The sequence below is a fragment of the Anguilla rostrata genome, chromosome 4, assembly GCF_018555375.3.
Source record: "Anguilla rostrata isolate EN2019 chromosome 4, ASM1855537v3, whole genome shotgun sequence".
NCBI classification, from domain to species: Eukaryota; Metazoa; Chordata; class Actinopteri; order Anguilliformes; family Anguillidae; genus Anguilla; species Anguilla rostrata.
In genome coordinates this window covers 60,688,360-60,714,937 of record NC_057936.1, presented here as the reverse complement: position 1 = coordinate 60,714,937, position 26,578 = coordinate 60,688,360, and the positions used below count along the sequence as shown (strand labels likewise).

Genomic DNA, 26,578 nt, shown 5'->3' with positions numbered 1-26,578 from the left:
TTATATTTATTTATCAAAGGTATAAAATTGAGCCTCTATTCACCAGGAGCTAGTTCCAGGGTTAGAGTGTTTGCTCAGGGACATACGGTAGCGCGTAGGCGGAACAACGACCTCATGCCAGACAACCGCTCTTACCTCCTGAGCTATGTCGCCTCAATCCCCCTGGTTGGCCCCGCCTCTCCCCTGAATATCATTACCAGTGATGGAAAAACAGAGAGAGGGAGCAGCTGTGGATCCCCGGGCGTGTTTGCCGCTCCGAGGAGCAGCCGCGATCAGCACCGCCGTGGCGATGGGGAAAAGAAGGACTGGCACGCAACTAACACCCCCCCAATACAGAGCCAGTTTTTAAACCTCAGTGCAGCAATTTTACTTACAGTTTAAGAGTATTTAACATGAATGCAACCAATTTTGGGCATCTAATTATAAAGCGAGAGTCTTCCTGGTTTTAAACCACACTTCATAATTTCCATGTGAGGACATTATTATTATTATTATTATTATTATTATTATTATTATTATTGTGATTATTATAAGTATTATTAGTAATAATAATAGTAATAATAATATTAAAATGCAGCTATGCTGAGTGCTGACATGGAGCCTGTTTCCCTCCTTAATGCTGTACTAGACCAGCCCTTTCGGATTTGCCTTCGGTAGCGCGGTAGCGCGGTAGCGCGGTAGCGCGGAACAATGACGCTCTTTTCAGTCGGGCCCGTTCACAGACAGGCGTCTCCATCAGCGGCAGACCCGGTGGCGGTTTTTTTTACGGCCGTCGCCAGGCAGAGGCGCCGCCGCTCCACCGGGCCGCGGCGGCCGGAGCTGTTCTCTCCCCTCCCGCCCCCCCCCCCCCGAACGCGGGGCCTGGTGCGTGTCGGACGTTTAATGGATGGCGAAAGCTTTTTTTCATTGGACGTCCCATGCATCACGCTGATAGGCGGACATCAATCAGGCCCCTCCAGAAAAAAAAAAAGTTTTAAAGTTTGCCCTATAAAAAAAAAAAAAAACAGTTTATGGATGTTGGTGTCAACTGCAAAGCCAGACTCTTAAGTGTTTGATTTCAGATGCAAGGAGAGAATGGGGAAGTGTGTGTGTGTATACATGTCTGATTGATTGGGTGCGTGTTTGTGTGTGTGTGTGTGTGTGAGTGCGTGTGTGTATGTGTGTGCGTGTATGCGTGTGTTTATCTAAATCTCATAGGTTTATTTCCATCGCTGTGAAAGTATAGCTCAATGTAGCACAATGCTAACATTCACCTGCTATGTGCTGCTTATGGTAAAACTCACTGCAGATTTACAGTGTGTGGGATCAGGCCAGCATTGCCTGATTTTCGAGTTTTTTCTTTTTTTTTTTTTTTAAAGACATAGATGCATGTGACACTGGAAGAAAAATACATGTTTGTCTGTGTACCCATAATGCATTTCTTTACGCGAGAAGACGACAAGCATTGTGTGAGGCCCATGCGTGAGTACCAAACTACCTGTGTGTGCGTGTGTGTGTCTGCATGAGAGAGAGAGAGAGAGCGAGAGAGATGGATATGAGAGAGAATGTGGGGGCATAAGTATGCTTGTGACTGTGCTTGTATACATGCATACATTTGTCCATATGTATATATCTATATAAGTGCACATGTATGTGCGTCTACTGCGTGTGGTGTGCACGCGTGTCGTTTCGTGTGCAGGTGTATGCGTGCGTGTTCACGTGTTAATGTGCATCACACTTTGCAGAAGAACGTGGATCGATACCGTGATTAATGGTGCTAATTTGCACTCTGGCCGCGGGATCATTAATGTGGGGCGCGTGCGTCTGTGACGGCGTCTCCAATCACTGCCCAGAGGACCTCTGGCTCCCCTGCCGCCGCTGCTGTTACTTAAACCGCCGAATTTGGGGAGGGGGAGCGCACTCCCCAGATTCGCACCAATGATGGAAATGAATCAGGTTCATCAGCAAAAAAGCCAAATCCAGCCGCTCACGCATCATGTGACCCAGCGCACGACTCTGGGCCTGCCACACGCCAGACGAAGCCCTTGCAGACGCAGCAAAACTGGCAGCCAACACACGGCCGAGGACGACGTGCAACCCCGACACGTCTCCACCGGGTCGATCAAAGACAGGCTGGAGTCCGCGTGGAATCTGAACTCCAGAAATTGGAACTGAGAACAAGGGACGTGGAACCTACAACCCAGCGCTTAGAACATGGTGTGCTCGGTGAGCTCTTTTGGTCTTGGTAAGAAATCCTCTGAAGCATTATAGATAGGAGTGAGGAAAACGTGACCATGCTGAATTCATTTTCATCTGCAAAGAACCATTAACCACAAACAGTCAGAGTCTTTGATTCCATGTCACCGTCTCCCTCCCCCTCTCCCCCCCCCCCTTGGTCATATCACAGGGTGAGGATTCTCTGAGCATTGACATGGAACCTTATGAAAGCAAGAGCGAATAGAAATCTCCCAGTGTGCACCTGTGTTCCTGGAGGCACAATGTGTAATCTTCTCACTATCTTCTCAACGACCCACTCCTGAGCTGTGAAAGTCTTCCTCCCTCTGTGATTTGTGGCGTGAGCAGACCATAGCACCCCCCCCCCACCCCACCGCACACCATTAATCAAGCCGTCTACACCCTCTCTCCAGAGCCAAACGGAAGTTGCCATCAGCGCAGTTTCCATTAAACGTGTGTTAGCCGCTGCGGTCAGGGCCGGGGCTAGAGCCGGGGCATGATGTGGGGTTAAGGAACACCTCCGGAATGGCTGAACAGTAAACGGAGAGGGCGGCTCAAGCTCGCCTTGCTGTGCTTTCACCTCCGCGAAAAGCCCGTTTGTTCCTCTAGCACTTTCATGTTGCACGTACCTCCATCCAGCAATGTTGTGCTTCGTATCATTGTCTTGATGTTGTAGCTTGTCATGTCTCCTAGACTGACTTAGCTTAGGTTAGGGCAGATAGTAATGTTCACTGTGTGAACTGGACTTACCGTGTTCATGGCCATGAATAACAGGTACAAAATGATTATTGTACCTCATTGGACCTGTGTTTTGTAATTGTTCCAACGACCTTCAGTATGCACTTATTGTACGTCGCTGTGGATAAAAGCTTCTGCCAAATGAATGTAATGTACACGTAATGTTTGTCCTGTTTCCACAGAATACCCACCGCTACTGGCTTTTGCCGTGTCCAGTCACACAAGACAACCGCTTTCCCAGAATGCTGTACTTCTCATGTAGAATATGACAACAGAAGACGCCGAATTTGTTGTGGTAGGAGTAAAGCGAGAAGCGTTCGTCTCCTCAGTTCTTTAGGTGAGGTACAGCAAAGAGTGTTAGCATGTCAGCCTAATACGTACTGTATGTTCCTAAGCAATTAAGTCCACTCTGAATCCATGCTAAGTACGTCCTACCCGTGTAAAGAACTTTCTTTTTTTTTGCTTTCTCCACAGATTTATAATTTCCCTCCAGACCTGCCTTTCCACTGACATCTGACATTTTTAGTCGACACCCTCAGCTCCCCTTGTTGCTCATGTTTTGATTGATCTTGGTTTGGCCACATTGAAATAAAATGCGAGTCAACATTTAGAAACTTGATGCCTATGTAACCATTTCCCCTGGACAGCTTCGTAGATTCCCTCATATTTTCAGTAAAAAAAATGGGTGTAGTGATGATGCAATAATTTAAAAAGTTTAAGGCATTTTTTAATCATGTACTGATCAATTTATTAATTCTCATAGGACTTTTCCAAAGAAGGGTCCCAACTTGAGTCTTACATGTAGAAGTAGAAGTCCACATGTGTCCCTCTCAACATAAAAAAAGAAAAAAAGAAATTGGCATAAAACAGACACACATTCAAACAATACCTTCCATTCAACAGTGACACAGAGTCCCAGGTTGAGTGACCTCTTTTGCTAGCATCTCACATGCTTCCATATCTGAGCTGAGCTGAGCTGTACCACTTGAATGCTGAGGTCTGATAATTACTCATTTTGTTGTACCAGGAAAAATAAAAGTGGTTAAAAAAGTTTTGAAATGCAGCAGTGATGGATCTAGTCATGCTCAAGCAAACAAGAACCTTACTGGAAAATGACTTGACAACTTATTACCACGGAAAACCTTTTTTTCTCTCTCTCTCTCTCTTGTTTATTTTGTCTGTATTGTTTCATTAACTTTTTCTCCCCTCAAATGAAAGGTCAAGATGATGGGTGGGTGGGAAAAAAAACGTGCCCGTGTACTACATCAGACTGCCATGACACTCCTGGTCAACAGAGGGCGCCAGAGGGAAGATCCTTCCTCGGAATGGAGCTGAACGGTATTCTGAGGCTCTTTAACATTAAAGGACACTAACCCAAATCCCACCCCTCAAATACAAATATAAAACGATAAAACAAAATGTTTGACGGATGACTAAAGCACAACCCTAGACAAACGTCTGAAAGAATGGTCCTTTTGGAAGTGAACTGTGATGATTTTGTTGGGGGAGGGTAAAGAGAGGGAGGATGAGGAAGGTGAATCATCATCATCAAGGATTTGTTTGTAGTCGTTCTCTTTGACCTCGCTCTGTCTGTCCGGCATAGGGAGCCAATGCAGCGTATCAGGCGGGCGCAGTGACACTCCTGCTTGAGTTAGTGGCTTCTCTGGAGAGCGGCTGGGTGCTCTCCCTGGCTGCTTGGACAGATATATTTCACTTTAAGTGCAGGTTAGACCGGTCTCCTTCCTCCCCTGGGACTGGCGGGCCGACTCTGAGGTCCCAGGCACGCGGCCACAAACCGCCAAAGGCTGTCAATCAAAACAAGAGACGCCATGGCGACGGACCCACCAGGTCTTTCAACGAACAAACAAAAACAATGCAAAAACATAAAAAAAATAAAAAGCATGAAAAAGATGATCTGTAATTAAGGCGGTTAAAAATATTGCAGTTTTGGCCCCTGTTTTAAGACAGACTGCCACAACAGTCAGTTTCCCACTCCTAATCAAGGACAAACAGACTCAGAGTGGAGAGAAAAGGAAAATGAAAAAAAGAATGATTCAAAAATTCCGAAAAATGGTGATCCTCTTTGGACAGAGTTTATTTATTTGGCTTGGGGGTTTTTTTTTTCTTCTTCTTCCGGAGTAAAATGCTCTAAAGCAAAATAAAAAAAATATCGTCATAAATTGTCCGTAAAAATAAATAATTTCAAAGACGAGATAAAACAGGAAGCTGATGACTCGCCAAATTGTAGGCAAGTTCAACTCGGGCGTTTTGTGTTTTTTTTTTTGTTGATAATTTTCTTTTTTTTCGGAGCGTGCAGAAAGGCTTAAGACTGAGATGTACTGGACGTCCTTTTTATCAGCAAAGAAAGACCTGATGTGAATTAGGAAGAGAACAACAAAGCAGTGCGCCATGGGAAGTATCCGAGCTGAAAGCCCTTCCTCTCTGGTTCATGGATGCACTGAGCTGTACTGAGTGGGGTAGATGGGGGGAGGGCCGATGCCCCTCCCTCCAATTTCAGGGGTGGGTGCGTGGGTGGGGTCTAGGCCCACATCAACCACCCACCCACCCCTAAATGTGCCCCCCCACAAAAAAGTGGGCAAAGGGAGGTCAGTAAGGGCTATAGTCTGCAAATTCAACATGGAGGCCCTGGAGGATATGGGGGTGGGGACAGGGGTGGTGGGCGGGGTTTAAGGGGTCGCGACCTCACACCCACTCCTGCATGGAGCGCTTGCAGTACAGTATGTGTCTGGGCGTGCCTTTCCTCTTGAACTGAAAGACGGTGTAGAGGAGCACCAGCAGGCAGAGGGCCAGGACGCAGGGGATGACGATGGCCACGGCCTTCACCGTTCCCGCCGTGTTGTCCAGCTTGATGACGATGTCCACGTCCTCCTGCGGGGGCCGTCGGTCCCGGTCCCGGTCCCTGTCCCGGTCCCGGTCCCGGTCGCGCTCCGGGTCCAGCGTGTCGTCGCAGCCCATGAAGTCCCTCAGGATGGACCTGGGGTAGCCCGGCTCCACCCTCAGCTTCTGGTTGCTGAACTTCCAGTACTCCTTCCCCTTGTAGAAGTAGGTGAACCCTGGAGCGCGGGGAGAGAGGAACAGGAGAGGACATAAAGATGGCCGCCAGCGACCCGACTCATTCAACATGCTTCTCCTTCTGCTGTGTCTCACCCGCTCCTCTACCCTCCATCTCTGACCAGCCACCAGCCAGTGAGGCACAGGCCAGCATGGTGTTTCTGTTTCACCTTAAACCCTTTGCGGTGTGAGGTCACAAATACGCGACTGGAACGTTCCCACCTGAACATTCTAATGCCGATGTAACAATCGCTACTGGTAACTGAAAGCAGAGGAGTTCCAGAACACTGACTTTTAAAAAAAATAAATAAATAATAATAAAAAACAAATGACATTCCAAAAAGCCTACTCCTTGAATCGGTTAAAATCAGGGGGGAAATAGGGACCCAGGTGAGGTGAGAGAGCTGCCTTAATTAATCAAAATTCTCAGACATAACAATTCCATTGAAAACGATAAAGCCCAGCTAGTCTGTGGAGAGAGAGCGGGGGATCCGCACCGTTGGCTTTGTCCACGAAGGCCCCCTGGGGCGACTCAGGGACGCCCTTCCACACGGAGATGGGTCTGGGGTAGCCCGGGTCCATGGTCCTCATCTCCTCATTGTACCGCCAGTACCTGAAACCGACCACAGAGAATTGGGAGGGTAGTACGGTCAAGACCCACAACTTCAGAAGAGAAAGTGAGATCGTTATACATAACACACAACAGTGAGATTATGATCACCATCCTGGGCCCTGTTTCACAAAGCAGGATTACTGAGTTAGTTGGATAACTGCGCTGAGTAAAACCCAGAACCCTCCCAATTCTGGAACACGGACTGAAGAAAAACAGAGCTGATCCGTGCTTTACTCAGAAATGAACGAATGAGTCGACGGTTCAGAGAACAGAGAGTCAAGACGGTACAGGAATGAGTTAGCAGTTCAGAGAACAGAGAGTCAAGACGGTACGGGAATGAGTCGGCAGTGTAGAGAACGTAATGAGTTGGTGGTTCAGAGAACAGAGAGTTAAGATGGTACAGGAATGAGTCGGCAGTGTAGAGAACGTAATGAGTTGGTGGTTTAGAGAACAGTGAGTTAAGACGGTGCAGGAATGATCTGACGAGTTGGCTCCACAGACCTGTCTCCCTTGAAGAAGTACGTTTTGGCCACGTCCTCCCACCAGACGGCTGTCTCGATGCTGTGCGTGGGCATGCCGCTGCCGAACATGGAGATGTCCTGGGGGTACGCGGGCTGCAGCGTGGTGTCCTTGAACACCCAGAACCGGTTCCCTGGCAACAGAGAGAACAGCAGGATCAGCCAAACCAGCCAAACCCAGGAACACTCAGAATCAGTTCCCTAGCAACAGAGACAATGGCAGGATCAGCCGAATGAGCCAGACCCCGGAAACAGTCAGAACCAGCTCTCTGGCAACAGAGAGAACAGCGGGATCAGCCAAACGAGCCAGACCCTGGGACACTCAGAACAGCTTCCCTAGCAACAGAGACAAGAAGAGCCTCAAGCAGCCACGCCCGGAGTCTTTTTTGCACAGTCCATGGATTTGATTGGTTGACCTGGCAAATGACAGCCGGCCATTCTTGTGTTTTTTTTTCTTCTTCTCAAGAGCACTTCCTGTCATATTCTGGAGAAGTTCTAGTGAAGTTTAGCGCCTGCTCAACTCCCAAAGTTTCCTTGATGTTCACAGGGTGAGACGTATATTCATTTTTCGTTTTTGTATGACAGCCGATTACCTGTAAAATTGGTAAGAAGAAGCAGAGCGATGCAATTTCCTCCTGGTTAACACAAGTGCATAAATTTCATTTATGTTTTGACCGCCTGCACTCTGTTCACGTCAGTGGTAATTTGTTGAGATCACGCAGTTCAGGTCACGGAGAGTCAATGCAATTAAAGCAAGGCTGTTCCGTGAGAACGTTCAACTCTGTGGACGGTCCCTAGCAGCATCCAGACCGCTTTCACGAAAACACATCAGCGAGCAGAGATAGATCCGGCAGGTGTTCTAAAGTTTTGAAAGAGGTTAGCTTGTGTTATTTCTCTCACAGAACCAATGGGTGGGGACAGGGGAGTAGGAGGGGGTGGGGTGGTAGGGATGTGGGGGGTTGGACAGGGCTACTAAGGGGAAGGAATGTCAAGGTCAAAACCAGACTTCCAGACGATAAATACACATGTGCACACGATATATATAATTGATCATACATTACAAGTTTGCACGCAAGCTGAAGCTAGAAAAAAAAAAAAAAATCTACTTCAGGGCGTTTGACTGTAGACCAGGAGAGCCGAAGTGTCCGTTGGCTTCTTGTGTTCTCCCACTCAGCTGCCAGCCGCAGAGGTGAAATTGTTCCCAGGCGAGTCAGCCAACTGCTTTAATTGGCTGAAGTGCTGGGTTAGAGAGGAACTCATTCACACCCGCGGGACACCAGGAAGTGCTGGGTTAGAGAGGAACTCATACACACCACGCGGGACACCAGGAAGTGCTGGGTTAGAGAGGAACTCATACACACCCGCGGGACACCAGGAAGTGCTGGGTTAGATAGGAGCTCATTCACACCCGCGGGACACCAGGAAGTGCTGGGTTAGAGAGGAACTCATACACACCCGCGGGACACCAGGAAGTGCTGGGTTAGAGGGGAACTCATACACACCCGCGGGACACCAGGACCAGGGTCCGCCACTGAGCCGTACGACAGAAACGAAATCACTGGGCTCAGCTTCGTATATTTGCTCACCTCTGTCTCTTTGCTGTGTTTGTCGGCGTTTAAAATGAAGTATTACATCAACAAACAAAAAAAACCTATGGGAGTGGAGGTTCATCGTCGCGGATTCACAGGTTTTCCGTTATGAACACGCAGCCCTTGGCTCCGACGTGCATTAGAATAAAAGGAATACGTGGCGGGGGAGCATTGATCTGTTTGGTGTTGGATCACGGATCACGCCACAGCTCGGATACGCGCAGCTCGGTCCAAACGGCGGGTAAACCCGGGATTACTGTCACGGCGCGAAGGCGGCGATCGGTACAGCTGGGAAGGTCTGTCAGACCCAGCTGTGCCCACTCGCACCAGAAAACATACATTCACACACACACACACCTACACAAACACATACTCACACACACACACACACACACACACTCATACAAACACATACTCACACACAAACACACACCCACATACTCTCTCTCTCTCTCACACACACAAACAAACTCACAAAAACCCACACTTACACAAACATGTACACACATGCACACACACACACCAAAAACCCACACACACACACACAAACACACACCCACATGCTCCCTCTCACACACACACACTCACACAAACCCACATAAACATACACACGCATACGCAAACAGACTTCAAAGCAGAAACACACTCAGGCATCGCATTACGTCACAGTTCATTAAACGAAACAGTGTGCGAATAATTATTAACAGTTCTTTCTCCTGTTTGTCAGCAGGTCCTCACTCTAAATGCCTTTCACCCACAAGATTCCACATTCTTTTATACTGTGGTAATGTGCAGGTGTAAAAGAGGGAACATCATGTAAGAAAAACACAAAATAAAATATCATTATTATTATCATCGTCATCATCGTCATCATCATCATCATCATCATCATCATCATCATCATCATCATCATCATTATCATTACACTGTCAAATTTCAGCCAGCAGAAACAGATCCTGGGGTGGCGGAATAGTACTATATATTAGGGGACTGGATTTAAAACTCCAGAGGTTGCAGGTTTGACTCCAGATTGTTAGTTATAACCGGGCATGACTGAAATGAGAGAGACCTACAGTGCACACTCTCAGTGCACTCTCTAAGTGCACTTTCTCAGTGGACTCTCTTCTTGGGGCTGCATACTGATTTCTTCCTGTCACAGACTCAATGAGCAGGCTGCAGTGTCACAGTTACATTCGCTCATTAGTCAGTGATGCTGATATAAGTCCACCGTGAGCAGCAGGATTTTGTTGAAGGCTCTTACCTCTTGAGAAATTACAGGATATGAACATAAATCTAAGCAAAGTTGTTTAATGCTCTCGTCTGGCACACATAACAATAAATTAATAATGTGCTCCTTCTTCTCTTGTTTCCTTTCAGTAGACAAGCTACAATTTGTAGCACCAACACTCACTTTTCGCACTAAGAGGGAATTCATCAAAAATAAATGCGTGGCTGAGAACGAAGGCAGTTTATAGTGGTTTAAATGGGCATCTGAGTGCATGTGTGATTGTTTTTAGACAGACCATTTATAAATGTCTGAGTGTATGTGTATTTGTTTAGAGACAGAGCATTCATAAATGTCTGAGTGCATATGTGTCTGTGTGTCTGCGTCTTGATGTGTTTGTGGCAGATGAGTCATGTTCTTCAGTCTCTGTCTCTCTCACTCTCTCTTTCTCAAACACACACACACAAACATACACACACACACAGGCACACACACACGCACACATACACACACAGACACAGACACACACACACACACACACAACACACACACACACACAGTCTAAACCTGAAGACACATTATCTCTCTCGGACTAATGTCCAGTTAGCACGTTAGCACGTTAGCAGCCTCAAGGCCAGTGCTAATTCTCCTCCTTTCCTATGGTAGTCCCCCTTCAGTAAATCCTGTCTATATTCTCTGGAAACAGGAAGTGGTAAAATCCCTCCAGCCTGCCTCTGAAGAGAGTGACACGGAAGGTTCTACATTGTCTCTGCAAGTTCTGGCCCCGCCCAAAAGGAAGGCCAAATAAGGTCATGTGGGCGGGGTTTAGAATGGTAACGGGAGAGTAACTCTCCACAAACCCAACTGGGGTTATTAACTTACTGATACCAACCAATCAGGGTATTCAGCTACGGGGAGGAAAGTCATTCCCATTGGTTAATGGGCGTGATTGACAGCTTATTGTAACTCCACCCCACGGGGTTCACAGAGTCTCTTGTCACTTTCTAAGAAAAAAAAAGGAAGTAAATGAAAAAACCTTCTTTTTTTCCCTCATTCAGAGATCTCATCTGGTCATACATCTTTGAACAGCAGGCTGGGGACTAATGGAAATAAAATGAATTGGTGTGAAATGGTGTTCTGGGTGTGTGGTCGCTGACGAGATTGGACCAGCTTTTGAGAGTCTCATGACTCCCCGCCGGGCTGCGTCGGAAGCAGCTCGCAGAAAGTAAAAACCCTTCCCAGAATTCTGTTCCAAATCAAGGACACGCTGTGGAAACAAAGAGCGTAGTCCTGTCTGTTTTTTTTCTGTCAGTCAAGTCGCTAAAAGAGCGATACTCCAATCTGGCCCTCGAGGCCAGAAGCACCTGCTGGTATTCTTTCCTACCTGGTAGATAATTGGCTGATTACTTTCACTGATTGGCCAGAGAATTATCTCGCCTGGGTTAACTCACGCATCCTGGGTTTAAATCGGTCCTGATGAGACGACGGAAGAATGAAAACCGGCAGAGGGGCAGATTTGAGGGGCAGTCCCAGTGTGACGTGGTTTGACTTGAGGACTGAGCCTCTTAAAGAGCGCCTAGTTTGGTCAGTTATTTACTCTCCTACAGGGGCTGCTGACCACAATCCTCAACGGCAGGGTTCAGCAGCAGGTCACGGGCCCATCCACACGCAAGGTTCCCCAAGGGAACGGCCAGTACCCCACCTGGGATTCAAACCTGCAACCTCTGGATCCCAAACCATTACGTTGCATTTCTTCGGCACAGCATTGTTCTTTCAATGCTGTATTTGTTATTATCTAATGAATTATACTTCACGGATGAATCGATCTGCTAGTGACTGGATGTTTGAATGACTTGATTCATTCACGCGTCAGTTGTAAGTGTGCCCATTACTCAGGGTTTGAAAAACACTGTCAGCTTCCATCGGGACCTACAGGAAGCAAACTCAATGCGAGGAAGCGAGGGAGGAAGGAGGAACAGGAAACAGCGGTAACCTTGGTGATCATCCCTCCGGCGGTGTTGTTGGACACCCCCACAACCCCCAAGCCCCCAACCTCCCAACCTCCCAACCCCCCCGTACCTTTGAAGAAGACAAATTTCCCCTCGCTGTTCTCGTACACGGCGTCAATCTTGGGGGGCAGGCCCCTCCAGAAGTAGGCTATCTGCATGGGGTAGCCAGGCATTACGGCGTTGTCCCGCACCCGCCAGAACCACTGGTCCTGAGAGAGAGAGAGGGAGAGAGATGGGAGGGGAGACAGTCTCTAAAAAACAGTTCTTTCAATGCCCTTACATTTATGTACACAACAGCTGTTTCAATGCACAAATGTTACAAACATATATGACAGTTCTTTCAATGCACAACCTGTATTAACATGTATATGACAGCTCTATAAAAGTACCATGCTTACAAACATGTAAATGACAGCTCTGTCAAAGTATAACTCACTAGCATGTAAAAAGCAGCTTACGTCAGCTTGTAAAGAGAGCTAATCTCAAATCAGCGGGAAAAATCATTCCTCAACACGAAATATTGAGCCACAGTGCTGTTACCACAGGAAGTAGAGACCCTGATAAAGCCCGACACAGTTTCCCTTTTTAAAATTTTTTTTTTTTTTACAGGAAGTACAGATAGTCAAATAAGGCCTTAGTGAAAACTGCCAGGAGGGAGAGACAGCAAATGGAAAGTGTTTTTTTTAAAGGAGTTTTTGGAAGCATGCTGGTTTCCACAGCTGGAATGACAACACGGAGAAAGGGCTGACAGGTTCTGCCACAGGATAAGGATGACATTCGGCGTGTCTGCGCAGAACACAGAGTGACTGACAGGTGTCCGTCGTTCTGAGTCCAACAAAAGCTCAGATATGTGGTACGGTAGCCTGACATGATGCCATTACTGTATCTTACTGTATCTGATCACTGGTGCCCCAACGCAGCCTGGTGCTAATTAGCCAGGCTCTTTATTTACCCTGTCAGATGGAAGCCCAAACTATGCGAAACCGAGCCGATCCGCTCCTGAGGTCCGTCCGCCTCTCGCTCAGCGGCAGAACCGCGAAGGTCGGGGCCTTGGGCCTGAGAGAGGACCAGCTGCAGCAGAACCAATCATGGGATCAGGACCGGGCTCGTCGCCACGTCAACAGTGGCGCTTGTGTCCAAGTGAATGACATCACAGGCATTAAGATTTTGGGACGGGAGGGGGGGAGAGAGGAAATCCCCCTGTTCCACTTCCAGGCCTGTTCTGATGTTCCAGCCAGGACCCTGGATCAACCCAGTAACCCCAACCCCCCCCACCCTAAATCATTACTGTTTATTCCCACACTCCAGCTGACCATGCTCTGCTTCCTTCTTCTATTTTTTCATTTCACTTTTCCACAAAAGTTCACAGGGCAGCCAAAACAGAATTTTATTCCTCCCAACTCAATATACTCTGTTTTATTATTTCCCTCTCCACGCCAAGCAGCCAATCAGAGCCAAATTAGGTCTGTGTCCCATTTCAAAGTCAAAATAACATAAATAAACAAACAGTAAGCCAACCAAAGAGCAACTGCACCCTGTTTGAAAGAAAGAAAAAGAGCATGACTTCTCCTGACATGTGACAGGGAACTGTGCTACAGTGCATTACATCATTCAGCGTAGCAGGAAAAGCCCTTCCAGGAAAACACACACACACACACACACACACACACGGAGGGATCTGCAGTTTATTCAGCTGGTGTCTGTCTGCAGCCCTCTCAGCCACAGCATCCTTCCAGCTGAAAGAAGGAGGCTGTGGCTTAGGACATTACATTACATTACATTACATTACATTACATTACATTACAGGCATTTAGCAGACTTATCCAGAGCAACCTACACAACTTCTACATTGTATCCATTTATACAGCTGGATATATATACTAAAGCAATGCAGGCCATGTACAAGGGTACCACGGCTGTGCCCCCACCCAGGAATCAAACCTGTGGCCTCTAAGTTACAAGGCCAGCTCCTTACCCTTTACACTACACTGTCGCCCTAGAACTTCCACACACGGGCAGTGCCGGGGCCTAAACCGGGCCCTAAACTGGGGCCTAACCCGGGGCCTAAACTGGGGCCTAAACCGGGGCCTAAACCAGGCCCTAAACCGGGGCCTAACCCGGGGCCTAAACCAGGGCCTAAACCGGGGCCTAAACCGGGGCCAAAACCAGGGCCTAACCCGGGGCCTAACCCGGGCCCTAAACCGGGGCCTAACCCGGGCCCTAAACCAGGGCCTAAACCGGGCCCTAAACCGGGGCCTAACCCGGGGCCTAAACTGGGGCCTAAACCGGGGCCTAAACCGGGCCCTAAACCGGGGCCTAACCGGGGCCAAAACCAGGGCCTAACCCGGGCCTAAACCGGGCCCTAAACCGGGCCTAACCCGGGCCCTAAACCAGGGCTAAACCGGGCCCTAAACCGGGGCCTAACCCGGGGCCTAAACCAGGGCCTAAACCGGGGCCTAAACCGGGGCCAAAACCAGGGCCTAACCCGGGGCCTAACCCGGGGCCTAAACCGGGGCCTAAACCGGGCCCTAAACCGGGCCCTAAACCGGGGCCTAAACCGGGGCCTAAACCGGGCCCTAAACCGGGGCCTAACCCGGGGCCAAAACCGTGGGCCGAAACCCGCTGGCGAGGTCGCGGGAGAGGGCGCGGTGGCTCGTGAGATGACGCATAAACAGACCTTTCTGTGCTCAGCGCACTTTCACCTGCAGACGAGGGTGCTCAGTGGCCTGCGGTGATCTGTTCCCACCGCCGTGTGCTCTTCTGCTCTTACGCCCACGCCCACACCAGTCTCAGCCGAGCGCTGCTTTCGCAGCACGCACCGCATCAGCTACAGCACTCGCGCAGTTGCGTCGACATTTTAATTGCAGTAATTCATTTGCGACGTTTTGTTTACACAAAAAATTTTAATATTTAAAAGATATTAATCACGTGTTAAGTCGGTAAGCCCACCTCCTGTGGCACCCGCAATCCCTCCCTCCCTCTCTGTCTCTCCCTGGTCCCCCTCTGTCTTTCTCTCTCCCTCTCTCTTCCCTCTTTCTCTCCCTGGTCCCCCTTTCTCTTTTTCTCTCTCCCTCTCTCTCTCCCCCTCTCCATCTCGCTGAGAAAAGCACAGGTGTGTGACGGAGGGGGGGGGAGGGGACCAGGCGCGGGTCCCAGAATAGAACAAAGGATGAGTGCCTCACACTCAGGAGGAGAGAGAACAAAGTGACCCTCCGTCACCCACTCCAAACGCTCTCACAGAGAGAGAGAGAGGGAGGGAGCGAGGGAGAGGAGCAGGAGAAGAGAGGAGGAGGCAGAGTGGAGAAATAGCGGCAGATGGAGAGGTGTATTTAGAGAAGGGGAAAAGGGCAAAGTAAGTGAAGGAGAGAGGGCACAGAAAGAGTGAATGAGAGAGAGAGAGATGGAGAGAAAGAAAGAAAGAAAGAAAGGGGGAGAAAAGAGAGTCGGGAAAAGATGGGAGGGGAGGGGAGGGGTTACTGATGAAAGGCTCGACTGGCAACCAGTGACAGGAAGTGATCTCATCAGCCCAGGAAGTGCACAGATGCCTCCTTATGCTTGAAAACAGAACCAACAAATTCCCCCTGCTGTCCTCCAATCAGAGGCACTCACTGGTTTTCATGTGGTTTTAATGGAATAATTTGTATTGTTGTTCTACGAATTATGCAAATCCATCCTTTGCAAAAGACTAATTAGGACAATGATTGGACACATTTGTTTCTGTTTTTCTTACTTTTTTTTTCCAACTGCTGTTTACATGTTTACAGATGTTCTGAAATGTGTTCTGTAAACATTTGTGTACAAATGTGCTCAAAACACGTGTGAAATGTGTTCTGCGTATATGTATAAAATCAAGTCTAATCTAATGCCGATGGGAGTTAATCATCGAGAAAAACAAACAAAGAAAAGGCAAACAAAGAAAAGTAAAATCAGACAGATGAAGCCTAACTGGAGGTTGGTCCTCGTGCTGACATGCTCAGAGGACGTGTGAGGAGTTTGTTGGGGGTGCAGGGGAGTGCTGCGCCCCCTAAAACTCCAGACAGGGGGCGCCCCAGCGGAGCCCTAAATCTGCCCTCTCACGCCGGGAGGAAGGCTTCATGAATGGAGCGGCTAAATTTGGCACCAGGAGCTGTCTGCCTGTTCTGGAGCAGGACGGATGGCCTCCTGCGTGCTGAGACAGCCCTATAGACACACACACACACACACATGCACGCACACACACACACACACACATGCATGCACACACACACACACACACGCAAGCAAACACACACGCGCGCGCGCGTGCACACACACACACACGCACACATACATACACGCACACCCACACACACAAATACACACACACACACGCATGCACACACACGCACACACACACACACACGCACACAGACACACACATACACGCACACACGCACACACACATGCACGCACACACACACACACACACGCGCACGCACGCACACACACACACACACACACACACATACATACACAAACCCCGACCTACAGGCAGGCAGACAGACCGCGGTATCAGGAGCAGTCTGTTGGTGAGGTGGGTTCAGGGGAAGCGGGGTTGGGGTGGGGGTGGAAGGTGGGGTGATAGAAGGGCGAACGAAAACAGACACCGTTCTGCGGGTGTGAAATCAGCCTCGCGTCCGCAGAGAGCCCCGTCCAGGAGGAGACCCGCAGGGCGCACCCCCCTAAATCACGCGGTGATGTCATCGCGGCGGAGTCGGACTCCTCTCCCCACCGCCCCTGTGTGTGTGCCTGTTTGTCCATGCGTGTGTGCTTGTGCATTTGTGTGTGTGTTTGTGTGTGTGCGTGTGTATGTGTGTAGGTGTGTTTGTGTGTGTGTACATGTTTTTTTTGCATGTGTGTGTGGATATTTGTCTAACAGTCTGTAGATGTTTATGTGCATGTATGTGTTTCCCATGCCTCTCACAGTGTTATTTCAGGGTTCTGTCCCCCCGCCCCCACAGAACCAGGCTGGGACTGAGCGTGTCTGTGTGCCCCCAGCCCCCCCCCCCACAGAACCAGGCTGGGACTGAGCGTGTCTGTGTCTCTCAGCCACTGAAGCCCCCTCTCTCACCAGCTCTGCATGGCATTACTGTGCTTATTTACACAGGACCTGTGAGAGTCCTTATGTGCATTCACACACACACACACACACAAACACCACACACATACAAATGCACACGCACACACACACACACTACACACAGACAGCCTTTTCCCCTTATCCCGTACCCTGTCCATACATGCCCCTCAAACTCAGCTCCTGTGCTCCTTCTGTCCTCTGTCCTCCGAAACCACAGCAGAGTTCAGGCTGGTGACAGTGAGCTCCCAGTGCTGTCTTACACAGCCCCCGCTGCCACAGCAGCGTACGTAGCCACTCCCCCCCCCCTTAACAAACTTCCACTACAAGCACGCGCGCGGAGGGCTTCAGCTTCAGCCACTGAGAGGAACACAAGCGATCCCGTCCCCGGCTCGAGCCCCCAGCCGAGCCTGAGACCGGCGTGAGGGAAGGAGAGCTCAGCACAGCAAAGCCTCCCGGCCTGGCACACATAAACATCCTGTCCCCAATCCCAGCGCTCCCTGGGTGAAACAGGACGGCGGGGCCGGAGGCGGGGTCGACTGATGTACGGCGGGCCCCAGCCCGAAGCCGCCGCTACAGAACACGGAGGATGGGGCGGGGGAGAGAGAGGAACGAGTGGAGCGAGGGGTGAGGAAGAAAAGGAACGAGTGGAAGAAGCAGAGGAGCGGGTGAGTGGGCGGGGCTCCAGACAGAAGAGAGAGATAACGCTGCTAATACGCCTCTCCCCGCTCTCCCGTGGTGTGTGTGTGTGGTAGTGTGTGTGTGAGTGTGTGTGCGTGTGTGTAGTGTGTGTGTGTGCATGTGTGTGTGTATGTGTGTGCGTGTGTGTGCGCATGTGTGTGTGTGTCTGTCTGTATGTGTGTGTGTGTGTGTGTGCGTGAATGTGTGTGTGTAAGTGTGTGTGTGTGTGTGTGTGTTGCGTGATGTGTGTGTGTGTGCGTGATGTGTGTGTGTAATGTGTGTGTGTGTGTGTGTCTGTCTGATGTGTGTGTGTTGCGTGTGTGGGTGTGTGTGCTTGCTCTACACACAAACACGCTGATTGTTGCAACAAAAAAAAACCACGAGGCCTGAGCAGAAAGGCTGGAGTCACAGAGGCGCAGCCGAAATGTAAGAAGGGCTCTGCGGCTCTCTCCTCCAGGCCCGCTCCGTTTATCCCACGAACACAAACCATTTCAGACCTATTTATAGCCAGGAGAGTTAAAAAAAGCCCTGACTGAGCGCGCAGCCATCGTCTCTCTGGGGGGAGGAAACAGCAGCACCTTTGTGAGGGCTGGAGCCGCCGGCCGCGTCCGGCGGGAGGCGGAGCCGCGATGGCGGAGGAAACGGGCGGGGGGCCGCGCGCGCGGACAGAGGCAGGACACACGCGCGCGCGTCACGGGATCCAAAGGTCGCCGCCGCCGCGGCCAGGACACGTGAAAACGAACGCGCCGGGTTTTTTCTCCCCCCCCCCCCCCGACGAAACCGACGTGACCCCCGCTTAACCCCTGCTTCCCATTCCCCCGCGTTTAGAGTCGCTCACGAGCTGTCACACACGCACCATTAAAGCCAGGGGGAAAAAAAAATCTGTTTCCTAAACTGCATTTAAAATGGACGCCTCATGCAAGGATGACGGTCGGAAACGTCGGCACAAACATTTCAGCGGGACAAACCGTTCCAACGGCACCGCACAACGTCAGTCAGGCTGCTTTTATGAACGCTCAGCGTGAGCGGAGAGCAGAAATATAATCAGCGCTTCTCAGAACTCAGCGTGCCTGATGTTGACCATGTGGTTGCCATGACAGTAACCGTTAGAAATGCGGCTCAACAGCCCTGTGCGGGCGGTACAGGTGGACGCGGCGGCTCTACCACTCGGTCGCTCTGAGAGCAGCTCTTCAGCATGGGGGCAAGGACACAGGCTCTGCTGTCTGCTTCCATTATGGGTCCCCTTCCCCCCGCTCCCTGACCTGTCAATCAGCGAACGCTGAAAGCCACCCTCTGTGTCGGTCTCTCTCTCTCTCTCTCTCTCTCTCTCTCTCTCTCCCTCTTGCCCTGACCCAGCGCCCTCCTAAACCTGTGGACCGGGACGTTGGCTAGCCCCCGCCCTGCCCCGCCCCGCCCTCTCCTCACCTTAAACACGAACATCTCGCGGCGCAGGATGGCCAGGGTGTTGAAGCCGCCGTCGCAGATGTCCGGCTTGCCGCTGGGGTAGGCCGGCCTGTCGCCCGTGGGCGGCCGCGGCGGGCGGGTCTGCCGGTCGTGCTTGCGGGGGTCCGAGGCCGGGGAGCGAGGGGGCGGGGCCGTGGGCAGCGGCTGGGTGGGCTGGGGAATCTTTTCGGGGGGCCCTGGAACCCAAAACAAAAAAGAGAGAGAAAAGGTTTTAAAATGATCGTGGCATTCAGACCGCTGCAGAAGCGGATTGGTCTTGGCAGGCTGGTGATGAGAGCACACGCACCTGGGCTGCGTTAGCTAAATCAGCCCAGGTGCTTACAGGTGTGCTGCTCTCCACAGTTCAGGGCAGAGACCGGGAGATCATACCGAGAGCATGTTTCTTTACTTAGTTTCTTTGTTTAGTTCTTGTTTACCTGTTTAACAGAGCACAGAACGAAAGTAAACTGGCAGTGCAAAGTAGGAGTAGCGGGTCTGGCTGGAGAGCGGGCCAGCTACGAGTGGAGAAAGCGTTCGTGCCGTGTTACGTTCTTTAGTGTCTGTTATATTAGTTTACTGTTTTTGCCCGGAGCCCGTGAGGAGGAAGGGTGAAGGTGTTCGTTCACTTCATTTTTGGGTTGACGTGGGTGCGCTCTCTCTCTCTCTCTCCATGCGGCAACCAACGGTGCTTCCCGGAACTGCCGCATCTCCCACCCATGGGTGTCATGCTGGAGTGTGACGATGATGTAATCCTGTTTGTCTTTGTACTTTTGTCTCTTTTTATTTTTTAACTGAAGCGGTGAATGCAGTGCGTGCCTGCTCAGTCCCGTGGTGTAGAAGGGGCCTGGCTCGATCACATGTTTAAAAAATAAAAAAAAACATATAACTCTTATAGATGGTGGTAAAATCACCAGTGAAAGAATAACTTTGTTCTGAACATTGGTGGAAACAGATGTTTCGTTTGAAATCATCAGTTAGCTGGAGGACTTTCACTGGTGTCTAAAAGAACTGAAGTCTTTCTAGCACAGCCCCAGGTGTAGTCTACAGAGCTGCCGGGTTAAATAAAGCTGCCTGTCTCTCGTAGTGGAGTGACTGCAGTATTCAAAGCTCAGGAGCTTCACGCTCTTCTCAGTGTAAACAGCTGCTATGTGGTGGGGGTTAGAGCGAGGAGAGCCAGGAGAGAGAGGAGAACCACAAAGTGGAGGAGACCTGGAGCTCAACCAATAACCACCCTAACCCCCGCTCTAACCTTAAACCTGAACGTTAACCATAACCCTGTCCGCTAACCATAGCTACCCTAACTCCAGCTCTAACCATAACTCTGACCACTAACCATAACCCTGACCGCTAACCATAACCATCCTAAACTCCACTCTAACCATAAATCTGGCCACCAACCATAAGCACCCTAACTCCAGCTCGAACCATAACCCTGTCCGCTAACCATAACTACCCTAAACTCCATCTCTAACCATAACCCTGACTGCTAACCATAGCCACCCTAAACTCCAGCTCTAACCATAACCCTGACCACTAACCACACCCTGAAGGAAGCTGAGATCTCCACGCTGCTTCAGTGCTTCCCTCCTGGTCTTCTCCCTCACGAGATCAACATCACGGAAACAAAAGCACCTCCCCATAAGCTAGCGAGAGCAGCACAGCCGGAGTACCGGAAACCCTCGCCGTGAGCTGAAGACCAGCGCTTTCAGATTCTACGATCAAAAACAAGCTCCTCGGAAGAGAGAGGATAATTACTCTGCGAATGTAATATTCGTTTAGGCGTAGTAATTAACAGCGCGCATTAACAATGCACGAAAGCGCTGTCATCACCATGGCCATATCAATTGCGTCAAATTCCAGGGTCGTGATGTGCGTCCTTATTGCATTAGCCCTTCAACCCTTGGAAGAAAGATTTTTTTTTTTTTTTAAATCGCATCTTCTTATCGACAGGGAGAAAAACTGAGATTTAAAAAATAAAATGAAGATGGAGAGAAATGGAGAGTTGCTCTTTAAAATGTTTAAAGAGCGGGGGGGGGGGGGGGTGTGCGTGCATTAGGTATCCCTCTTTGCCCCCCCCCCCCCTTTCTGTAAACACTGACTCCGCCCTCCGTACTGACCCATAGAGTTTGTGGGGGTTAGTGGGGGGGGTTCCCTACCGTATATCTTCTGGATCCCCTGCAGGTCATCAGACGGCAGCTTGAAGTTGTCCGTGTCCATGTACTGGTAGAAGGGAGCCATGATGGCAGTGGGCTCGTTGGAATGCTCCAGCCCGAGGGCGTGGCCGAGCTCGTGCACCGCCACCAGGAAGAGGTCATTTCCTGTCCAAACGCAACACGCACACACACACACACAAAAACACACAAACAAACACAAACCTTTAGCCACACCACAGTATAGACAAGTGCCACAGACCATGTGGGACGTAGGAAGTACGAATGGCCGGCGTTTGGGGGGAAAAGGGGGGGGGGGCAATGGTCTGTGAACTTGTAAATATTATTGCAAATTATATAATAATGTCGTTTTGACCTCGAGCCGGGCAGCCCTACGTAAGATGCATTTCAGTAAAACACAGTGACATCTCAAACACAAACACCGGCACTCAGACGCAGGGCAACAGCGGGGTTAGCGCTACGGCTGCATCTGAAAACCCGCTCAGCGGAGTTCGGACGGCAAAAAATCCACACAAATTATACGACAAGGCGGAGAGACATGTCATGACACCGGCGGAGTCGCACAGCATGCTGGGAACACCGCGTGCCGTGTCCGGATCAAACCCGCGGGAGCACGTGGGATGGGTCCAGAATGTTCCCGCGCAAAGACCACGCAGTTCACATCAAAACGTCTGTAAACATGTTAAACGGCTGTTTCCATAGCAATGATTTATCGAGTCAGTTGCGAGGGCCTGGATTGCGTGTGAGCTCTGGACTCCGGGTCCGACGTGCTGAATCCACAGCGGCTACCAGCAGTCAGGTTTCCTCCAGAAAACTACGTTCTGGTCTGGACTGGCCTTAATGCCTGTGCAGTCCACCCGTAGAACACAGAACACTGTAACAATCGGAAGAACCCTCTTACACTGCCAGTAGAACACAGAACACAGTAACAATGGAAGAACCCTCTTACACTGCATGTAGAACACAGAACACAGTTACAATGGAAGAACCCTCTTACACTGCCAGTAGAACACAGAACACAGTAACAATGGAAGAACCCTCTTACACTGCCAGTAGAACACAGAACACAGTAACAATGGAAGAACCCTCTTACACTGCATGTAGAACACAGAACACAGTAACAATGGAAGAACCCTCTTACACTGCATGTAGAACACAGAACACAGTAACAATGGAAGAACCCTCTTACACTGCATGTAGAACACATGACTAAAATAGGAGTTTGAAGTCCCTCTAAGAGCAGAACTTGATTGACTCTTAGAGGTGTAGGTGAGCTGGAAGGGACTGGAGGGTGGGGTTGGGAGGGTGGTGGGTAGGGACCATGCCCCCCTCCCCCCCCCCCGATTCCTGGCACATTGCGGCTTGCTAAAGTCGCGGTAAAGTCCCGTTTGGAGTGTCGCGGCTGTGGGCCGCGGTGTTGCTGGCCCGGCAGCACTTCGCCCCAGTCTGCAGCTAGCAATCACCCCGCCGAAATCCCTGGGTTTTATGCCGAGCGATCTTTTTTGAATCGCTAAAAAAAGACCCGTGGCAGAGAACCCTCGAGTCACGGTCTTCCCGGTTCCCAAACCAGAGGCTGGACCGACCGTAACTCGACCACACGGAACCGGCAACAGTTCACACAGCCACATCACCGCCACTCTCTCTCTCTCTCTCTCTCTCTTTCTCTCTATTTATTCTTCTCTCTGCCTCTCTCTGCATGTCTGTCTGCATGTAACTGCATGGCAAGAACCAGGACTGCGTTTTTTTGCCAAAGTATTTTAAAACACATAATGACAAGACACGCGCTCTGAAAGTAAACACCGCTGTCTCCTCCAGGCACATCCCTCCCCTTAACCCCTTAAGAACACAAAACCAGTGAAATATTACAAAAATACATACAGATCGAATTTCTGCAACTGAAAAGCACAAACCTGAAAATATTAACTTTGAAGAATAATCTCAGAAATTTGCAGGAGTGTTTCAAATTTGACCAGAAGAGGTGTTTATCTCTTTCTGCTACTCTATCTCTATATCTCTCAGGGATAAGATTCATTCTTTTTTCTTTTTTCAATGCAATACTTCTCTCCAGGTGTAAGATTAGACCCATGTGTCACATGACTGGCAGCCCGGGTGACAAGGTGCCGGAGCTGTTCAGCGGAGTCATGTGTTCAAGAGGGGCGGGGCTGGTGCCGAAAGACTCCGCGGGACGATTCTGTTACCCAACCCGTGTCACTTCCATTCAGCCGGAGGAAATGGCCAGGAAGAACGCAGCGTCTGTCTGACGCTCTCTGTCACTCCATCAATGGATCAATGGGAGAGACAGAGAGAGGGAGGGAGTGGTGAGGGAGAGAGAGAGAGGGGGGAGGGGGCAGAGAGGGGATAGAAGGAGAGAGGGGGAGAGAGAGGGAAAGAGGGAGAAGACAGACGGAGAGAGGGAGAGAGAGGGAGAGAGAGAGAGCGTGTGTGTGAGTAGTGGAGGCATATTGCTATGCAGATGTTGCATTAGCTCTGCCTGCTCTGCTCTGATTTGTCCCCCTGACGACAGCTGAAGAGGAACCTTACAGACAGGGCCTTCTCCGCTGGCCTGGCACATGCAGCACGCGCTGACACACCGATGCACACACACACTCGCACATACATGCATGGATGCACTCACACACGCACATGCACGCACGCACTCACACACGCATGCACACATGCATGTAAGCATGCACGCACATACACACACACACACGCACACACACACTCCTTTGTACATTAATTTGCGATGAGGAGGTGAGAACAGAACAGAAAGACACTTCTGCAGTGGGTGGAGATCTAGGCTGTGCAGATGAACTAGACTAAGGCACCGTTTTCCCATTCTGACAATGTAACCGTGCCAAAAACCGACAGGAACAGCCCACAGCAATGTCCTACTGCTGAAGAGAGAACGACTGAGACCCAGCCTCTCTTACCCCCTCCCCACCACCCCCACGCTTAAGGAGGGGTCACTGGGGGGCAAATCACGGGTCAGCACCCCTGACATTTCCCAGGGAGGTAGAGTGTGCTCTGAATGTGCTGCAGCCACGAACACAGCAGCTTTGCTTTTTTCACCGAAGCAGGGCAGCTAGAAAATAACACAGCAACTTCATCTATTTTTGGAATTGAGTACAAAGAGCTTGACTCCCCCCCCACCACTCCCCACCACCCCTTCCCCCCCACGCAGAATCACACTCTCAACCCTCACACTCTTATCCAGGTGGAGCTCCTAACCCACAATTCCCCAAAAACACAACACCCGGCTCAAAGTCCCGCCGAGCCCCGCCCAGTCATTTCAGCCAATTAGAGTACAGCTGACCGGCAGACAAACTCAAGGTGCTGGGGAAGAGAGAGACAGACAAAGAAGAATATTGCAGAGAAGGTGAAAGAGAGTGAGAGTGAGAGTGAGTGTGAGAGAGAGAGAGGGAGAGAATCATTCAGGATGGAAAAAACTGCTTTGGTGGCTGTTTTGCCAAACAAGTAAAAGCAATTTGCTGGCGCCTCTCCGAGGTAAATGTGTAGCAGAATCCTAAAGGGGATCGTAGCTGGTGAATCAGTCAGGGAGTCGGGGAGAGAGAGGGGAAAACCATCAATTTTAGGGGGCAGAGTTGTCCCAGAAACCCAGAGACACAGGAAGCTAAGGGTATAAACTATCTGTATGCGGGAAGACCTCATTTTAACACCATTAACATATATGCAAATGCAAGTTGAAATAATTCACACTGGTAAAAACATGTACAATATAAATGTTGAAATCCCTATCCCCCCCAGTTTTGCTCTTCCTACATTTTTACTTTCTTGCCTTGGTTTAATATTTTTGTGAACAAATATATAATTTTTGCCCGTTTTATCCCAGCCTCCTCCACCAAAAAAAACCGAAAACTAAACAGAAATATTTCATTTCCTTTTATATCTGACCACTTTCCCGCAAAGCCTTTTTGCCAGCACAGATGTGCTCTATAACAACGATTAAAAACTTAGGCCAGACCAAAGTGATTTCAAGCCCGTTGCACCCCCGCCCAGGAGAACCAGGGGCTATGTAAGACGCGACGTTCGATCAGAATAAACTCTTCTCTCTCCTGCCTCACCCGCACAGATCTGCTTTAGGGCATCTAATTCACATTTCCATATTTCCCTATTTTCATGCATTCATATTCCGCTCATACGCGGAGATATTTCTGGTGGACGAGCGTAGAAGCAGCAGGAAGAGACTGAAGGCTTAATATCGCCTTCATGCGATATTAAATGAAATGAACAAATGCACATCGAATGGTAACCTACGATGCTCCTGTACCTCCTGAGCTCTCCGAAACGCCAAGGTCACATGCTTCACACTAATTTATAATTCCACACACTGGCTCTGCTTGTGCAGATAGCCATCAGGAGAAGGCGGGGAGGGAGTGAGGGGGAGAGAGAGAGAGAGAGAGAGACAGACAGAGGGAAAGAGAGTGAGATAGAGAGGGAGGGAGAGATGAGAGGAGAGAGAGAGAGGAGCAGACAGAGGGAAGAGAGTGAGAGAGAGAGAGAGAGAGAGGAGAGGAGGAAGAGAAGAGAGGGTGAGGAGAGAGAGAGAGAGAGAGAGAGAGAGAGCAGAGGAGAGAGAGAGAAGAGAGGGAGGAGAGAGAAAAAGAGGAGAGGGAGAGAGAGAGAGAGAGAGAGAGAGAGAGAGGAGAGAGAGAGATAGAGAGGGAGGGAGAGAGATAGATAGAGGGGGTGAGGGAGAGAGAGAGAGAGAGAGAGAGACAGAGGGAGAGAGAGTGAGAGAGAGAGGGAGAGAAAGAGAGAGAGTGGGGGGGAGATACTGCAGCCCTGCAGTTAAACTGAGTCTTGCCTTATCTGCTGAAGGCTCAACCTGTCCATCAAACACTAGGACCTCGGCTAAAAATAGCCATCAAAGGACACCCCCCATTCCTGTGAAGCTCTGCATGAGCGCACCTATCCAAAGCAGGTTCCTCCACACCCAGGCAGAGTTTGGCCCCGGAGCCCAAGGAGTCTAAATAAAGCATAAGACCTGCACAACATCCCGAAACCGTTTAACCCCGCCCACAAGGGGACAGCTGATCACATGTGCGGCATTCCAGTCACTTCCTGTTTACAAAGCTCTGGTGCATTGTGCAGTACATTCAGGAACCTGATGGAGGACTCTGTGTGTGTGCGAGTGTGTGTGTGTGTGTGTGTGTGTGTGTGTGTGCTTCTCAGCCACGCAAAATTCA

The 26,578-nt window shown here is 50.0% G+C and overlaps 1 protein-coding gene across 2 annotated transcripts in view; it reads right to left on the bottom strand.

The window, feature by feature from the left end:
- Window positions 1–3,675: 3,675 nt before the first annotated feature.
- LOC135253885 (matrix metalloproteinase-16-like) overlaps window positions 3,676–26,578 on the bottom strand; it is a 50,678-nt gene continuing 27,775 nt past the window's right edge. For both annotated transcript variants that reach the window (XM_064333714.1, XM_064333715.1), the window contains 6 exons: window positions 21,354–21,515; window positions 19,180–19,394; window positions 12,049–12,187; window positions 7,139–7,289; window positions 6,522–6,637; window positions 3,676–6,026 (listed from right to left, as the gene is read on the bottom strand). In XM_064333714.1, the coding sequence (XP_064189784.1) occupies window positions 5,656–6,026; window positions 6,522–6,637; window positions 7,139–7,289; window positions 12,049–12,187; window positions 19,180–19,394; window positions 21,354–21,515 (1,154 nt within the window). In that variant the 3' untranslated portion in view covers window positions 3,676–5,655. The remainder of the gene's footprint in view (window positions 6,027–6,521; window positions 6,638–7,138; window positions 7,290–12,048; window positions 12,188–19,179; window positions 19,395–21,353; window positions 21,516–26,578) is intronic.